Here is an 18,578-nt window from a genome sequence, read left to right as displayed (position 1 = left end):
AGTGTTATATAGAAGAAACAGGGTGGTGTGATGTGGCCCGACATGAAACGGAGTTACTGCTCCCACTTCCTATGCCAAAGCTGATTATTTTCCAATAATCACATCTCATGAAATGTTTTATTAACACATCATACTTTATATCCATTTAGAGCTACATTGTGGAATGTCCAAGAAAAAAAAATTAGTTCCTGTTATCACTTACAGCAGCTATAAACACTCATTCCCTCATCAGCTTCTCTTCTTTCTTTCTCTTAACGTTAACAGAGAAAACAAACACAGCTCATCACGTTAACGAGAAACCAGAAAGTCCTCTGTCTTCAAGACTGACACCGGAGACTCCTTCCATAAATGTCTCCTTACGACAAACTTCACCGTATCAAGGAGTATATATTTTACAACCCCGATTCCAAAAAAGTTGGGACAAAGTACAAATTGTAAATAAAAATGGAATGCAAATGATGTGGAAGTTTCAAAATTCCATATTTTATTTAGAATAGAGGGCGTCACGGTGGTGTAGTGATTAGCGCTGTCGCCTCACAGCAAGAAGGTCCTGGGTTCGAGCCCCGTGGCCGACCAGGGCCTTTCTGTGCGGAGTTTGCATGTTCTCCCCGTGTCCGCGTGGGTTTCCTCCGGGTGCTCCGGTTTCCCCCACAGTCCAAAGACATGCAGGTTAGGTTAACTGGTGACTCTAAATTGAGCGTAGGTGTGAATGTGAGTGTGAATGGTTGTCTGTGTCTATGTGTCAGCCCTGTGATGACCTGGCGACTTGTCCAGGGTGTACCCCGCCTTTCGCCCGTAGTCAGCTGGGATAGGCTCCAGCTCGCCTGCGACCCTGTAGAAGGATAAAGCGGCTAGAGATAATGAGATGAGATGAGATTTTGAATAGAACATAGATGACATATCAAATGTTTAAACTGAGAAAATGTATCATTTAAAGAGAAAAATTAGGTGATTTTAAATTTCATGACAACAACACATCTCAAAAAAGTTGGGACAAGACCATGTTTCCCACTGTGAGGCATCCCCTTTTCTCTTTACAACAGTCTGTAAACGTCTGGGGACTGAGGAGACAAGTTGCTCAAGTTTAGGGATAGGAACGTTAACCCATTCTTGTCTAATGTAGGATTCTAGTTGCTCAACTGTCTTAGGTCTTTTTTGTCGTATCTTCTGTTTTATGATGCGGCAAATGTTTTCTATGGGTGAAAGATCTGGACTGCAGGCTGGCCAGTTCAGTACCCGGACCTTTCTTCTACGCAGCCATGATGCTGTAATTGATGCAGTATGTGGTTTGGCATTGTCATGTTGGAAAATGCAAGGTCTTCCCTGAAAGAGACGTCGTCTGGAAGGGAGCATATGTTGCTCTAGAACCTGGATATACCTTTCAGCATTGATGGTGTCTTTCCAGATGTGTAAGCTGCCCATGCCACACGCACTAATGCAACCCCATACCATCAGAGATGCAGGCTTCTGAACTGAGCGCTGATAACAACTCGGGTCGTCCTTCTCCTCTTTAGTCCGAATGACACGGCGTCCCTGATTTCCATAAAGAACTTCAAATTTTGATTCGTCTGACCACAGAACAGTTTTCCACTTTGCCACAGTCCATTTTAAATGAGCCTTGGCCCAGAGAAGATGTCTGCGCTTCTGGATCATGTTTAGATACGGCTTCTTCTTTGAACTATAGAGTTTTAGCTGGCAACGGCGGATGGCACGGTGAATTGTGTTCACAGATAATGTTCTCTGCAAATATTCCTGAGCCCATTTTGTGATTTCCAATACAGAAGCATGCCTGTATGTGATGCAGTGCCGTCTAAGGGCCCGAAGATCACGGGCACCCGGTATGGTTTTCCGGCCTTGACCCTTACGCACAGAGATTCTTCCAGATTCTCTGAATCTTTTGATGATATTATGCACTGTAGATGATGATATGTTCAAACTCTTTGCAATTTTACACTGTCGAACTCCTTTCTGATATTGCTCCACTATTTGTCGGCGCAGAATTAGGGGGATTGGTGATCCTCTTCCCATCTTTACTTCTGAGAGCCGCTGCCACTCCAAGATGCTCTTTTTATACCCAGTCATGTTAATGACCTATTGCCAATTGACCTAATGAGTTGCAATTTGGTCCTCCAGCTGTTCCTTTTTTGTACCTTTAACTTTTCCAGCCTCTTATTGCCCCTGTTCCAACTTTTTTGAGATGTGTTGCTGTCATGAAATTTCAAATGAGCCAATATTTGGCATGAAATTTCAAAATGTCTCACTTTCGACAGTTGATATGTTGTCTATGTTCTACTGTGAATACAATATCAATTTTTGAGATTTGTAAATTATTGCATTCCGTTTTTATTTACAATTTGTACTTTGTCCCAACTTTTTTGGAATCGGGGTTGTACTTTGTTAAATGTATTTAATCTGTTTAGTGTTAATCCTGGATTAAATAGATCAATGCCATACAAATCTCTCTCATACAAATCATAACATATTAGAATGAGCTTGAGATTATAAACCTGAGATTTAAATAACAGACAGGATTAGTTCAGAGCTGCTGTGACACAAGGATGTGTGTGTGTGTGTTAGGGACAGGTGGAGGTGATTAACCATGCTGGGAAAAACAGAGATAATGAATGCTGTCGTGTCGTGCAGATGAGGCTTCCTGTGGGAAACGACTTGTTTGACGCAGCTTAACGGAGTCACTCTATCAGCACAATAACACACAGCAACAACTCGTGTAGCTCTGACACACTCTTCACACATGGTGTGGAAAAGGACAACCTTCCCTTTCCTTTAAATCCAAACTCACCCCATCAGAACTATGATGTTCTAATGTGTTATCGCTTCTATAGAAATAATAAACACAGGGACGTGGATGGTGGATGGACCGCATCAACAGATTTCAAAACTGTATCATTGTTAATATGGTGATGTTTTCTGTAAGGAGACGTTTATTTAACTTTTATGGAAGGAGTCTCCGGTGTCAGCGCTTTGCAGCAGTCAGAGGTGAAGCTGTAACTTTAGGTTTTCTGCCACAGAAGGCTTTTTTTTGTTGTTGTGGCTGGGGAATGATGGAGTTTTGCTCTCTCTCTCTCTCTCTCTCTCTCTCCTTTTGCACCATGATCATTGTATTAGTATTACAAGGGTTTTTTTTAAAATCTGTTTTTGGTTTATCTTTCCTGCTTTTTGCCTTTTTTTTGTCATTGCTCTTTTATTTCTATTATCTCTGTTGTTCTAATTTTTTATATCCCTTCATTTCTTGTCATGTCTTTCATTCCTATAGCATCTAAGCAAAAAAAACAAGGGGAGGGCAGGAAAAAGGAAAAGGGAGGAGAAGGAAAGAAAGAAGGGGGGAGAGGAAGGAAAGGTTAAAAGGGACAGGAAATCAAGAGTGAAGTAAAAGAGGGAAAGACTGGAAAAGGAAAAGGGAAAAAAGAAGCGGGAGAAGAAAAAAGGAAAAGGACAAAGTGCAGCAAGGTGCTCAAGCTCATGTTCACGTCTGTGTATAAGAATGAGCACCTCGCTGCACTTTGTACACTACTGTTCAAAAGTTTGGGGTCACCCAGACAATTTTGTGTTTTCCATGAAAAGTCACACTTTTATTTACCACCATAAGTTGTAAAATGAATAGAAAATATAGTCAAGACATTTTTCTGGCCATTTTGAGCATTTAATCGACCCCACAAATGTGATGCTCCAGAAACTCAATCTGCTCAAAGGAAGGTCAGTTTTATAGCTTCTCTAAAGAGCTCAACTGTTTTCAGCTGTGCTAACATGATTGTACAAGGGTTTTCTAATCATCCATTAGCCTTCTGAGGCAATGAGCAAACACATTGTACCATTAGAACACTGGAGTGATAGTTGCTGGAAATGGGCCTCTATACACCTATGGAGATATTGCACCAAAAACCAGACATTTGCAGCTAGAATAGTCATTTACCACATTAGCAATGTATAGAGTGTATTTCTGATTAGTTTAAAGTGATCTTCATTGAAAAGAACAGTGCTTTTCTTTCAAAAATAAGGAAATTTCAAAGTGACCCCAAACTTTTGAACGGTAGTGTATGTTTGCAAGCCATTTTTCCCTTCTACGTTTAGAAATCTCTCTAGTTTTTCCCCTGTTGATGAATTACTTTTCATGAAGTAAAAAAATCTGATGTCTTTGTTTCGTTCAGAACAGTTTATACGTCCAAAGACGCAGCAAAACCTTCCCATACCGATCAATAACAACGAACTTGGCTGAATGAAGCACTACAAGTTGCCTCCTGTCATGGCAGCATAGTTACTGTTGCTATGGGGGTCACGTGATGGTGCAAAGCCTCAACTAGAAAATAATCAACTTAGAGGCAGCAACAGTAACTCCATTTCATGTACTCCAACTCGTTGATGATGTGAAGAGCACACCCTGATTTTTTTTTTTATTCCTCTTATACCAGAGCAGTTAGTGTTAGTGTTAATTCCATGCTCAGTGCAAGCATTTTTAAAAAATCTCTGTATTTTTTTTGTTTTCCTTTAACAGATCTGAAATGATAAATATTACATTTAAGCATCAATACATAATTCTAATTAACAGCTGAAGAATCTTGGATGAGTAAGAACAATTAAAATTCAGATCATCATCATTGTCATACTCTTATACAAGCTCCTTATCATTACAACTAATTACATTTATTTATTTATTACTTTTTTTTTTTTACATATTAACCCTATAAAACTTTATTTTCCATTATTTGGGTTTCTTCACACATGTGGAACACACACAGACTGCTCAATGCTGAGTTTGAGTATTTTTCATTATTATTTTGCACCAAGGGTGGCACGGTGGTGTAGTGGTTAGCGCTGTCGCCTCACAGCAAGAAGGTCCGGGTTCGAGCCCCGGGGCCAGCGAGGGCCTTTCTGTGCGGAGTTTGCATGTTCTCCCCGTGTCCGCGTGGGTTTCCTCCGGGTGCTCCGGTTTCCCCCACAGTCCAAAGATATGCAGGTTAGGTTAACTGGTGACTCTAAATTGAGCGTAGGTGTGAATGTGAGTGTGAATGGTTGTCTGTGTCTATGTGTCAGCCCTGTGATGACCTGGCGACTTGTCCAGGGTGTACCCCGCCTTTCACCTGTAGTCAGCTGGGATAGGCTCCAGCTCGCCTGCGACCCTGTAGAAGGATAAAGCGGCTAGAGATAATGAGATGAGATGAGAACCTTTCTCTTTTCAAACATGACAAAAGTATTGGCACCCTAAAAGATATCGGAATTTGAAAATGTTTTTCTTGCTCCGAGGTTCCAGAGAGTCTACTGTTGCCATGGTAGCTCTATTTCCTATGACTCCATCCTCATTTCATTGGTTCCTTCTCTACTTGAGATTGAGCAGTCTTGGCTCAGTCACAGTGTTTTCCCTTTTTTCAAAACCAGCCATTTGTGCCTTCATCGTTCTCCTTCCTGTTTCTCTTTCCCTCCGTCTGTTCCAGGGTCCTGCGGGTGCGTCACTTGTGTTTTCATCACAGCTTGGGCCACTGAACATAGCAGGTTGTGTTTGGCTTGGGAAATGGCCTGGAAAGCACACACACACACACACACACACACACACACACACACACAGTGGGAGGAGAGGCTGATTCATTCAGAAAAATAAGTAATTGGGTGTTTGTCGAGTGCAGACTGTGAGAAAAACATGACCACCAAAAGCGTCCTGCGACACTTTTGCATATCCTGACCAGCTGTCTAGCCTCAGGAGCTGTAGCATCAACTCCAAAAATATTGGCACCCCCTGAAGAAAATGGACAAAGATGACTGTATCAAAATAAATAATACACACAATGATTAATCTTTTTCCAAAACACAGCTGGAGAAACTCATCAATTTCTCTAAAAACTAACCAATCTCTAATTTTTGTAAACATTTTCTCTCACAAATATATCTGCCAAAATTATTGCCAACCCCAAAAATCTTTTAAAATGCAACCAAATCCTTTTCTTGAAAGAAAAAAAAGCTACAATTATGTAGAATATTGTACACGTTCCCATTCTTTTTCTCTGCCTCTGTCTAGTGGTCATTAAGCATTGGTGTTTGTTGCTAAGCCAGAACTCACCCACAGAGAACTGTTGCTGTTTATTGTTCCAGCAGCAGCAGCTCTTCTGTTTAAACAGCAGGACACATCTCCAGCAGGTGGCTGGTTCCTTTAAGGCCATCGTTTTCTTTCCTTGTTCCCATCCTCACTCAGTTCTCCTGCTCAGATTTTCATGTAAGAAAATCCCTCAGTATCTTCCGTGTCAGGATTGAAATGACCATTCAAGAACATAAAATGAACAAGGCTCTCAAAAAGAGACACGGAAAAGGACATGGAGTTGATTTGTTGTATGAAATGCTCTACATGAGAGAAAAAAGACCAACTCTCAATGTGCAATTGGACTCCTTACAGGCCAAACTTTTTGTTTATCCATCCACCCATCCATCCATTCTTTACACCTACTTATCCTGTACAGGGTCACAGGCAAGCTGGAGCCTATCCCAGCTGACTACGGGCGAAAGGCGGGGTACAACCTGGACAAGTCGCCAGGTCATCACAGGGCTGACACATAGACACAGACAACCATTCACACTCACATTCACACCTACGCTCAATTTAGAGTCACCAGTTAACCTAACCTGCATGTCTTTGGACTGTGGGGGAAACCGGAGCACCCGGAGGAAACCCACGCGGACACGGGGAGAACATGCAAACTCCACACAGAAAGGCCCTTGCCGGCCACGGGGCTCGAACCCAGAACCTTCTTGCTGTGAGGCGACAGCGCTAACCACTACACCACCGTGCCGCCCCCTTTTTAGCATTATGCTAATATATTTTTATATGTTTTGACATTGACTTAGCTTACAAACACTTGCTTGATAACGGTGTCCGAGCGGCACTGAAATGTCACGCTCTTTTCCTTAATTTTTAGTATAAGAAATTTAAATTATAGTTTTTTTTTTTTTTTTCAATCTGAAAAAGACAGGGGGACATGGCAGAACAGCACACGCTTTATTTTGTCCGAAGGGTATGCAAACTTTTGCACTCAACTGAATTTTGTGAGTATGTTGCTGCTTATTTGTATTTTATTAGAGATGAAGGATGAATAAATGCACTGATCCAGTGCTACAGGGACGTCCAGGATGTGTGCTGAGTCAGTTTAGACTTTCACTGTAATAAAAGTGCTTTTGTATTGTTAAGGCCATCTAAGCTGGTAAAACACTGCTTACTGCATGACCTTATCATCACACTGTGCCAAATAAAAAAGCCGTAGTGAAGAGGAAGTAACGAGGATTACAGAACTGCTGATGATGCTGTTACCATGGACTCCAACATGCACTCTAACCATGTCCATGCTCATGTCTCTCTGTGCCTCAGTTGCTGTGCTCGTCCGTGCAGCAGGTGCTGTTTGAGGAGGAGGAGCGTGCAGGACGTCTGCAGGAGCGCGTCTCTGAGCTGGAGAAGAAGAACCAGAAGCTGAAAGATCGTGTCGGGAAGCTGAAGCGCTCACTGCGCAAAGAGCGTAAAACGAGCCGGCGTTACGAACGTGAGCTACAGGATCTCCAACAGCGCATGAGCACCAACAAGAAGAACTCTGAACAGCATCTCAACTCCATCACTCCCTCACATCGGCTGTCAAGCCACAGATACACACACACACTGTGAACACATACGGACTTGACACTGCTGGACAGTATCTTCTTTTCACATAAAACAGAGAGAATGCAAAAGTTTGCACACCCTTAGGATGGGACTTTAAGTATCATAAATATTCATTCAGCTTCAGTAAGTGCTTTATCCTGGTCAGGGTTGTGGTGGATCTGGAGCCTTTAGGAACCTCAGGAACACTGGATGTGAGATGGGAATACACCTTGGACGTGACGTCAGTTGATTGCAGTGCATCAAGACAACGGAACTCTTCGCTTGAACAGATTCTTTAAACAAAACTTATATGGACCGTGCCGCCTGGAGAGGGCTTTGTAACTGACAGTTGTAACTCTACCAGGAGTTGGATAGGACTGGAAAGGATTGGATAGATTATTGGTGGATAACTGGCAAAACTTACACCCATTTTTAAAATCATTTCAGCATTTATTGTTGATAAATTGTAAGCATTTTTCCATCCAAAAACTGGGGAATGCAAACTTTTGCTCTCAGTTGCTCTCTACATATCATTTCTCTCACCTTGCCTTTCCTCCATAAGCTCTCTTATTTTTCCTGCTCTCTTTTTTGTGAACATTTATTTTAACCATTATAAAGATAAAAAGGAAAAACAATCACATGACTGTTTGATTATTTCTCTCTTTTGTATTTTTTCCTCAATCAGTAAGCACAGAAGCAATTTTAAAATGTAGAGGAGATATCTGCCATTGTTAATGAGATATTTTTAATGAATATAACATATCATATATAACTAAAATATTACGTAATTGTAATCACCATGTCTTCCCATCAACCAATCACTCATCATGATGATTTCCCATAAAACTATCATTTATCCCCATGTGTTCATAAAACTAATCACTTATAACAACTGTCCCCATAAACCACTTACCACGTTTTCCCATCAAACAATCACTCATCACCATGGTTTTGCATCAACCAACCACTTATCACCATGTCTTATCAAGCATTCATCACAATTATTTCCAATAAACCCATCACTTATACCCATGGGTTCACATCGACCAATAACGCATCACCACGTTTGCATCAGCCAATTAGTCATCACCATGGTCCCATCAACCAATCACTCATCACAATGGGTTCCCATCAATCAATCACTAATCACCGTGATTTTGAATCAATCAATCACTCATCACAATGATTTCCCATAAACCCAGGACTTATACCCATGGGTTCACAACAAACAATGACTCATCACCACATCTTCCAATTAATCTGTAACTCATCACCATGTCTTCACATCAACCAATCACTCATCACAATGATTTCTCATAAAACTATCACTTATACCCATGGGTTCACATCAATCACTCATCACCATGTTTTCCCACCAGCCCATCACTCAACACCATGTTATCCCACCAACCCATCACTCCATCCATCCATTATCTGTAGCCGCTTATTCTGTCCTACAGGGAGCCTATCCCAGCTGACTATGGGTGAGAGGCGGGGTACACCCTGGACAAGTCGCCAGGTCATCGCAGGGCTGACACATAGACACAGACAACCATTCACACTCACATTCACACCTACGGTCAATTTAGAGTCACCAGTTAACCTAACCTGCATGTCTTTGGACTGTGGGGGAAACCGGAGCACCCAGAGGAAACCCACGCGGACACGGGGAGAACATGCAAATTCCACACAGAAAGGCCCTCGTCGGGCGCTGGGCTCGAACCCGGACCTTCTTGCTGTGAGGCGACAGTGCTGACCACTACACCACCATACCGCCCACAACCCATCACTCATCACTCATCACAATGATTTCCCATAAACCCATCACTTATACCCATGGGTTCTCATCATCCAATCACTCATCGCCATGGGTTCTCATTAACCCGTAACTCATCTCATTAACCCGTAACGTATCATTAACCCGTAACGTATCATTTGAACATGGCGGCGCATGATGGGGATGCTGCGGCTACAAGCTCTCCCTACCTGTGCACGTTTTTTATGTTTTTTGTGTGTATTTTTGCGTGTTGTTCGTCTGTACCGGACTTCAATATCCACTACAACCGTATGGACTTACTGGACATCGGTTTCCAGCAGAAAATGACGGTTTGTAGCGACTTCCATCGCATGCACAACATTCCGGACGAGATAGCGAGACCAGTGGGGTCTCCGTGGATTGTTATCGGGTCTGGCAGGCGAAGGAGGCGGCGTTGGGAGAGGAAGCAAAAGCGAGGCTGCAGAGCCGGCCTGTTGACTAAGCTCAGAAAACAGCCACTCAAACCTCCACTGCCAAGCCTCTACCTCTCCAACGCCAGATCCATGGTAAACAAGACGGACGATTTGGAATTACAGCTGGCTGGAAATCGTTACGTTCGAGAATGCTGCACGTTAATCATCACAGAGACGTGGCTACATCCACAAATACCCAACGCTTCAGTGCAGCTAGCAGGCCGCACACTACACAGATCGGACAGGACCAGCGACTCTGGGAAAAAAAGAGGTGGTGGGCTTTGCATCTATGTGAATGAAGGTTGGTGTAACAATAGCACTGTACTGGACAGACATTGTTCCCCGGACTTAGAATTCATGTCGGTGAGATGCAGACCCTTCTTTCTGCCCAGAGAGCTAGCCGCTGTTATCATCACTGCCGTCTACATACCACCGGATGCTAATGTAAGAACTGCTCTCTCTCTACTGCTTGATGCCATAAACAATCACCAGCGTGCCTACCCAAACGGCGCGCACATCATCGCAGGAGATTTTAATCAGGCAAATCTCAAAACTGTTTTACCAAAATTTCACCAGCACGTGAAATGTTCAACAAGGAAGGATAAAACTTTAGATCATGTGTACTCTAACCTCAAGAGTGCATACAGAGCCATACCCCTCCCTCACCTGGGACAGTCAGAACACCTGTTCCTGGCTCCAGCATACACCCCCCTCAGCCGACAAACAAAGCCCAAAAGACAGACCATTATCACCTGGCCTGACGACGCCCTCCCCCGACTCCAGGACTGCTTTGAACAAACACAATGGGAGACTTTCCACCATGAGGACCTGGCCACATTCACAGACACAGTACTGTCTTACATCAAGTACTGCATGGGTATGGTCACTGTGGAAAAGACCATCCAGGTGTACCCAAACCAGAAACCGTGGATGACCAGCCAGGTCCACTCACTTCTCCGGGTCCGCGATGCAGCCTTCAGAGCTGGTGACAGAGCACTCTACAGCACAGTTCGCGCCAATCTGAGGAGAGGCATCAAGGCCACCAAAGCAGACTACAAGGGGAAGATAGAAGGGCAACTCAACAACCCCTGACAGGTGTGGCAGAGCATACAGTCCCTCACCAACTACAAGGGCTGTGCTGTGACACCTGGGGACTCAGACGCAGCACTGGCAGAGGAGCTAAACAGCTTTTTTGCCCGCTTTGAGTCCCAAGCTCAGAACTCAGTCACACCACCCCAACCCCCACTACAACCCACACCAACCTCTGACACCACCCCACTCACCGTGGAGGTGGAGGACGTGAGCTCTGTGCTGTCAACCCCAAAAAGGCCACAGGATCGGATGGAGTACCAGGGAAAGTACTCAAGGCATGTGCTGACCAGCTAGCACCAGTCTTCACTGACATTTTCAATCTGTCACTGGAACAAGCCAACATCCCAGCCTGCCTAAAATCGGCCACCATCATCCCAGTCCCCAAAAAGTCACCCACAACCAACCTCAACGACTTCCGCCCAGTAGCAGTCACTCCAGTCATCACAAAGTACTTTGAAAAACTGGTGATGAGACACATCAAAGCCTGTCTCCCCCCCACCCTCGACCCACAACAGTTTGCATACCGGCCAAACAGATCCACTGAAGATGCAATAACCACCGCCCTCCACGCTGCACTGAGCCACCTCGAGAAAAGGGGGAGCCATGTCAGGATGCTCTTCATTGACTACAGCTCAGCCTTTAATACAATAATACCGGACATTCTTATCCCCAAGTTGGCCAACCTGGGGCTCCCACCCTCCACCTGCTCCTGGATTAAGGACTTTCTGGTCAACCGACCCCAGCACGTGAAGCTGGGTCCCCACCTCTCATCCGCCTGCACGCTCAGCACCAGCTCGCCCCAAGGCTGTGTGCTGAGCCCACTACTCTACTCACTCTACATGCATGACTGCAGACCCATCCACCATGAGAACATCATTGTGAAATTCGCAGATGACACAACGGTGGTGGGGATGATCACAGAGGGGAATGAGGTGGCTTACAGAGATGAGGTCCTGAGACTCAGCGAGTGGTGTGCCTTCAACAACCTGGCGCTGAACATCTCCAAAACTAAGGAACTCATCCTGGACTTCCGACGGAACAAAGCCACCCCTGCCCCCCTGTACATCAACGGCAAAAGCGTGGAGCGAGTGGAGTCCTTCAAATTCCTTGGGGTCCACATCTCTGCTGACCTCTCCTGGGCATCCAACACCACCGCACTGGTTAAAAAGGCGCAGCAGAGACTACACTTCCTGAGAGTGCTCAGGAAGGAGTAACTTGACATGAACCTGCTGGTGACCTTCTACCGGTCAGCCATTGAGAGCCTGCTGACCTATGCTGTGTCAGTGTGGCACTCAAGCTGCACAGAAGCGGACAGAAAAAGACTGCAGAGGGTGACTAACACAGCACAAAAGATCATCGGCTGCCCTCTACCTCCCTTGTCCACCATCTACAACTCCCGGTGCCTAGGCATGGCAAAGAGCATCATAAAAGACTATACACACCCTGGCTTCCACCTCTTCAACCTGTTGCCCTCTGGCAGGCGCTACAGGGCCGTACCAGCCAAAACAAACAGACTCAGGGACAGTTTCTTTCCAAGAGCTGTCACAATACTCAACTCAATTTTGCACTGAGGAACTGTCATGCTTGAACACCACTGACAAGGTCACCATCACCACAATGCTGCTAACCACTTGATCTCAAACCTAGTCTTTCCTTGTCAGACTGTAAACTGTCATATTTGCACTGTAAATGTCACAAGACTGTCATATTGCACTATCATATCAAGTCAGTTCATCTGTTCTTAGACATCCTCTTCCTTTGTCATTTTAAGTACCGTACTGTAAACTGTCATATTTGCACTGTTAATATCATAGCTATCTGTAAACTGTCTTATTGCACTATCATACCAAGTCAGATCGTCTGTTTTTTAGTTGCCTACATACTGAAAATAGGCGTCTGTACATGCCAATGCTACCTCTATCACTTGATGCAGCTAGTCACTTTATTCTCAACCCTGTTACTGCTATGCACCTGTGTTCCTTCAGGGACTTGCACAAGTTTATGTATAGTTTATGTATAGTTGTCAGTAGTTTATTAGTAGTAGTTTTATATTAGTTTTATTGTACATATTTTCCTATGTTTATTTTAGTATTTATGTGTGCACTTTATGGTGAAGCTTTAAATCTCATTGTACTTGTATAATGACAATAAAGGCTTTCTATTCTATTCTATTCTATCTCATCTCATTATCTGTAGCCGCTTTATCCTGTTCTACAGGGTCGCAGGCAAGCTGGAGCCTATCCCAGCTGACTATGGGCGAAAGGCGGGGTACACCCTGGACAAGTCACCAGGTCATCACAGGGCTGACACATAGACAACCATTCACACTCACATTCACACCTACGGTCAATTTAGAGTCACCAGTTAACCTAACCTGCGGGCTTTGTGATGTGTTTGATCTCTACTGCTTAATTAAAGAACCTACAAGAGGTACTCCAACAACAGAAACCTTAATTGATCTTATTTTGACCAACAATAAGCGTTGTTTCCTATCTTCTGGTATCATTGAGTCTCATATTAGTGATCATTGTTTGGTCTACACTGTAATGAGAGTTAAATCCACATTTAAAAGGTCAAGAAAAGTCACCTGTCGTAATTTTAAGAATTACGACAAAGATGGATTTTTTGCCGACTTGAACACTGTTCCTTTTCATGTTTCATCTATCTTCGATGATCCAGATGACAGAGTATGGGCTTATCAGAAGTTGTTGTCTAATCTGATTGACGAACATGCACCAGTCAAGACTTTTCATATCCGAGGTGGACATGTACCATACATGACTCCTGCCTGGAGGAAAGCCATTAGACATCGTAATAGACAATGGAACAAATACAAGAAATCTCCTACAGATGAAAATTGGACGTCTTACAAGCAACAAAGGAACAGTACTACTTCTATGAGAAGAAAATCGATCTCTAACTATTTCTGTCATAAGACGTTAAATTTGTCATCTAAGCCTAAGCAGTTTTGGAATACATTTGGTCCTCTGTTTCACACTAAACGTGAACAAATTAATGACATTATACTTCAGAATGATGACAACAATCTCATATCTGATAAGACCAAAATTGCTCATTTGATGAATGACTATTTTACTAACATTGCTGTTTCTGTGCAACAACCTGATGCTCTTCAGTATGGAACTGACTTTTTCAATCATCCAAGTATTCGATTCATCAAAGACAAGATATGCACAAATCATTCACAAGATGCCTTTACCTTTACATCAGTTCATCATGGTGTTCTTCCTGATATTGTTATGGCACTTTCTTCATCCAAGTCTATGGGGTATGACAACGTACCCATTCGTCTCATCAAGGACGGTATTGGTGCTATTGCTAAACCATTGGCCACATTGTTAAACTCGTGTATTGATGCTAATTACTATCCTACTTGCTGGAAGTATGGTCAAATTACTCCCATTTTCAAGAAAGGAACTGAACATTGTAGAACTAATTATAGACCTATTACTGTACTTCCTATTTTAAGTAATATCTTTGAACGTGTTTTAGCTTATCAGTTAATTTTTTTCTTTGCCGATAAGTTATCTGATTTTCTGTCAGCTTATCGTAAGTTTTATAGTTGCCAGTCTACTTTATTACATATTGTTGAAGAGCTTAAACTTGCACTTGACAATAAGAAATTATCTGCGATTGTTGGTTTAGATCTTTCTAAGGCTTTTGATTCTCTTCCTCATGACCTCTTACTTGCTAAACTTAAGGCCTATAACTTATCTAATAATAGTATAGGCCTTTTAACTAGTTATCTTAGTGATCGATCCCAGAGGGTTAAAATCGGTGACACCACATCAGAGTGGTCCACCGTATCCAGAGGTATCCCTCAGGGATCGGTCCTAGGATCTTTGTTGTTTAATATTTTCATTAATGATCTTATGTTTCTTGACCTTACTTCTAGTATTAGTTCCTATGCCGATAACACGCAGTTATACTCCAGAGACACTAAAGCTGACTCATTGCAACAAGCAATTAATGCTGATCTTGATAATATCAATGAATGGTTTACTAATAATGGTATGCTTGTCAATGCTTCTAAGAGTACTTCAATGCTTATGAGTCGTAATCCTAGTTCTCTAGATAATATCTCATTTAAGCTATGTAATGAAGATATTGCTATTTCCAACACTATGAAATTACTAGGTGTTACTACTGATAATAAATTTAATTTTAATGAGCATGTTGCCGATATAGTTCGCAAGGTTAGTAATAAACTTCAAGTTATGAAACGCCATAAGCGTCTAATTCCTAAACATGCCAAGGTTACGCTGTATAAAGCATATTTCTTATCGCAATTAAATTATTGTTCCGCTGTTTGGCACCATTGTGGTAAGCGAAATTCTGACAAGCTAGAGAATTTAAATCAGCGCTGTTTACAATTTGTATTTAACAATTATCAGGATAGTTATGATAACTTACTTAAACGCATTGATCAACCCAGCCTATTGCAGTCTAGATATTGTGACATTTTAATTTTAGTATACAAGGCTTTACATTCTTTATCTCCTCCCTATATAAGTAAACTTTTTAATAATAGACAGACATCATATAATTTACGTGGGGAGCGAGCTCTAAAAATACCTTTTGTTTGTACCACCAAATATGGTTTACATTCCTTAAGGTATTTTGGACCTAAGCTTTGGAATTCTCTATCTGATTCTTGTCACAAAATATCTTTTAATGATTTTAGATCTGCCATTAAGGAATTAAATTTTATAGCATAGTGCTGCTTATTCTGTAATTTTTAAATAGATGAATATTTTATTTATTTAAAATTTATTAATAATTGTATTATGGGTTTTTTATTACATTTATGTGTATATTTTTATTATATTTGGAGGTATTAGCATGTATTTGCTATTTTAAATTTAAATAAAGTTTATTGTACCTGCATGTCTTTGGACTGTGGGGGAAACTGGAGCACCTGGAGGAAACCCACATGGACATGGGAAGAATATACAAACTCTGCACAGAAGGGCCCTCGCTGGCTGCTGGGCTTGAACCCAGGACCTTCTTGCTGTGAGGCGACAGTGCTAACCACTACATCACCGTGCTGTCCCCAACCCATCACTCATCAATCATTCATCACAATGATTTCCCATAAACCCATCACTTATACCCATGGGTTCTCATCATCCAATCACTCATCGCCATGGGTTCTCATTAACCCGTAACTCATCACAAAAATTTCCCATTAACCCATCACTTATCATCGTGGCTTGCCGTCCACCAATCACTCATCACCATGTCTTCCTATAAAACCATCACTAATCCCCATGGGTTCCCATCAACCAATCGCTTATCACTATGTTTTCCCATCAACCACTCATTCATCACCATAGTTTGTCACCCACTTTGTTTGTTTCAAACTCTTAGTAACATTTACAGTAATAAAAGCGAGCTATTCCGTTCATATATCTATTTCATGACTACATTCTATCACTGCTTCTTTTTATCAACATTTTTAATTAAAGTTATAGTCATTTCTAAATGCCTAAAAGGTTAATTAGTGGTGCCATGACCAAAGATGACTTCCTTCTATCAGAAATAAATATCTGATTTTTTATTCAGATAAAACTCTGTCCTCTTTTATTATTGTAAATTCAAAGTGGCTTCAGTAAATCTTCCTTCTTTATATACCCTGATTTATAATTCAAGATACAAACGATCATGATGAAGGTCTGAATATCAAAGTGAGTGACATCATCTCGAGACATGTAGCCACTTGTTGAGAGCGTTTAGGATATTTATTTCTGAAAAGAGTTGGCAGCACTGTGCAAGTTAAAACAATATATATATATATATATATATATATATATATATATATATATATATATATATATATACACACTAATAGATTTTTTATTAATTAGATAATTGAGGAAACACATTGTTGGAAAATTATCTTGGTCCATCAAGGACGCTCGCGCAGAGACACCACCCAAACATTTGGCAAAAAAAAATATGGCAAATAACAACAAACAGGAGAGACCTGTAGATTTGATAAGTATATTTTTAAGTTTGTTCAATTATTTGTACGACATTGCAGGTAAGATCTGGTGTTTTTGTTAACATCACCGCCATGCGTGTGTGTGTGTTATTCGCCGAAAATAAAACTAAATGAATTAAATCCAAGTCAAAAGGTTGATTTGTGTACACTGTGTTGCTTTGAGCCCTTTGCTAACATGGAACAGTTTAATTGTTAAACCAAAAATTTTAATATTCATTGAATTGTCATACTTATTTGCATATCAGACCATGAGAAAGGAAGCCACTTCTGAAGACACTCGAGATAGAATATTTAGAAAGAGTATCAGTACGGAAAATAATGTCATTAAGTTTTTATAGAAAAAAGTCTGTGATTATTAAGTCTTTGTTTATCTCATCCCAGTGTGGTAACCAGCAGTTAGCAAACAGACATCAAGAAAGCAGTTACAGATTAAATAACTTGCTTTTATTATTGTAAATTTTACCCAGAAGACAGTTTATAGAGAAGAATAAAAAGTGTGTGGGTGGGACAGAGTATGGTGATCAGTGATTGGTCATCAGGAACAATAAACAGTAATTGGGTTTTGGGAACAAAACTGATCACTGATTATTTATTGGGACAAATGCTGATTTGGGTAAAGATGGGTATTTAGTCCCTGTGGGGTATTATTTTCTATAGAGTATTAGATTCTGTGGGGTATTAGGCCCTGTGGGCTATTAGGTTCTATAGGGTATTAGTCCCTGTGGGGTATTTGGCTCCACTACATTGAAAAAGCATGGAAGCATGTCAGACATTATTGCAGGTTACTCAGGAGCCAATCAGAGTGTGTGATAACTGAACCAAGTGAAATGAAATAGAAGTTGAAAGTCAGACTCTTCTCCTGAGAGTTTATTGCCCCACACCGGTGGGGAATCGGCGCTACTGTAAAAAAGTTAACTTGCTGGAAAACTGTTGCACTTTTATCATTGGCTTTGATGCCTAATTTGTAATTATGTTTATTTGTTTATTCTCTTACACTGTTAATAAAGTTACATTATACTATATCATTTTCTTAAAAACAAAAAAGCATGGGGCCGAATGCCCCTATTGACTGGCCATTGGGAAATAAATAGTGATTACTGATTGGTCAAACAAACAATTATTATTGATTGGGAAACAAACAGTTATTATTGATTGGGAAACAGTTATTACTGATTGGGAAACAAACAGTGATTATTGATTGGGAAACAGTTATTATTGATCAGCCATTAGGAAGCAAACAGTTACTATTGATTGGCCATTGGGAAACAAATAGTGATTATTAATTGGGAAACAAACAGTTATTATTGATTGGGAAACAAACAGTTATTATTGATTGGTCATTGGGAAACAAACTATTATTATTGATTGGCCATTGGGAAACAAATAGTGATTATTGATTGGAAAACAGTTATTATTGATTGGTCACTGGGAAACAGTTATTATTCATTGGGAAACAAACTGATTAGTCATCGAGAACAATGGTTATTATTGATTGGTTGCTGGTCAACAATAAACATTAAATATTGACAATAAACATTAAATAAATATTGGTCATTGGGAAAAATGCTGATAACTGATTGGTCATTGGGAACAATGATGATAATT

General features: G+C 41.3%; 1 protein-coding gene across 1 annotated transcript in view; it reads left to right on the top strand.

Annotated features, from left to right (window-relative positions):
* ccdc3a (coiled-coil domain containing 3a) overlaps positions 1–8,217 on the top strand; it is an 18,571-nt gene extending 10,354 nt beyond the window's left edge. Inside the window, exon 3 of the mRNA XM_060903712.1 lies at positions 7,364–8,217. Coding sequence (XP_060759695.1) covers positions 7,364–7,651 — 288 coding nt within the window. The 3' untranslated portion in view covers positions 7,652–8,217. The remainder of the gene's footprint in view (positions 1–7,363) is intronic.
* The last annotated feature ends 10,361 nt before the right edge of the window (positions 8,218–18,578 follow it).

Source organism: Neoarius graeffei, chromosome 21, assembly GCF_027579695.1.
Source record: "Neoarius graeffei isolate fNeoGra1 chromosome 21, fNeoGra1.pri, whole genome shotgun sequence".
NCBI lineage: Eukaryota > Metazoa > Chordata > Actinopteri > Siluriformes > Ariidae > Neoarius > Neoarius graeffei.
Note: the sequence above shows the minus strand (reverse complement) of the source record. Positions and strands in the feature narration are given on the sequence as shown.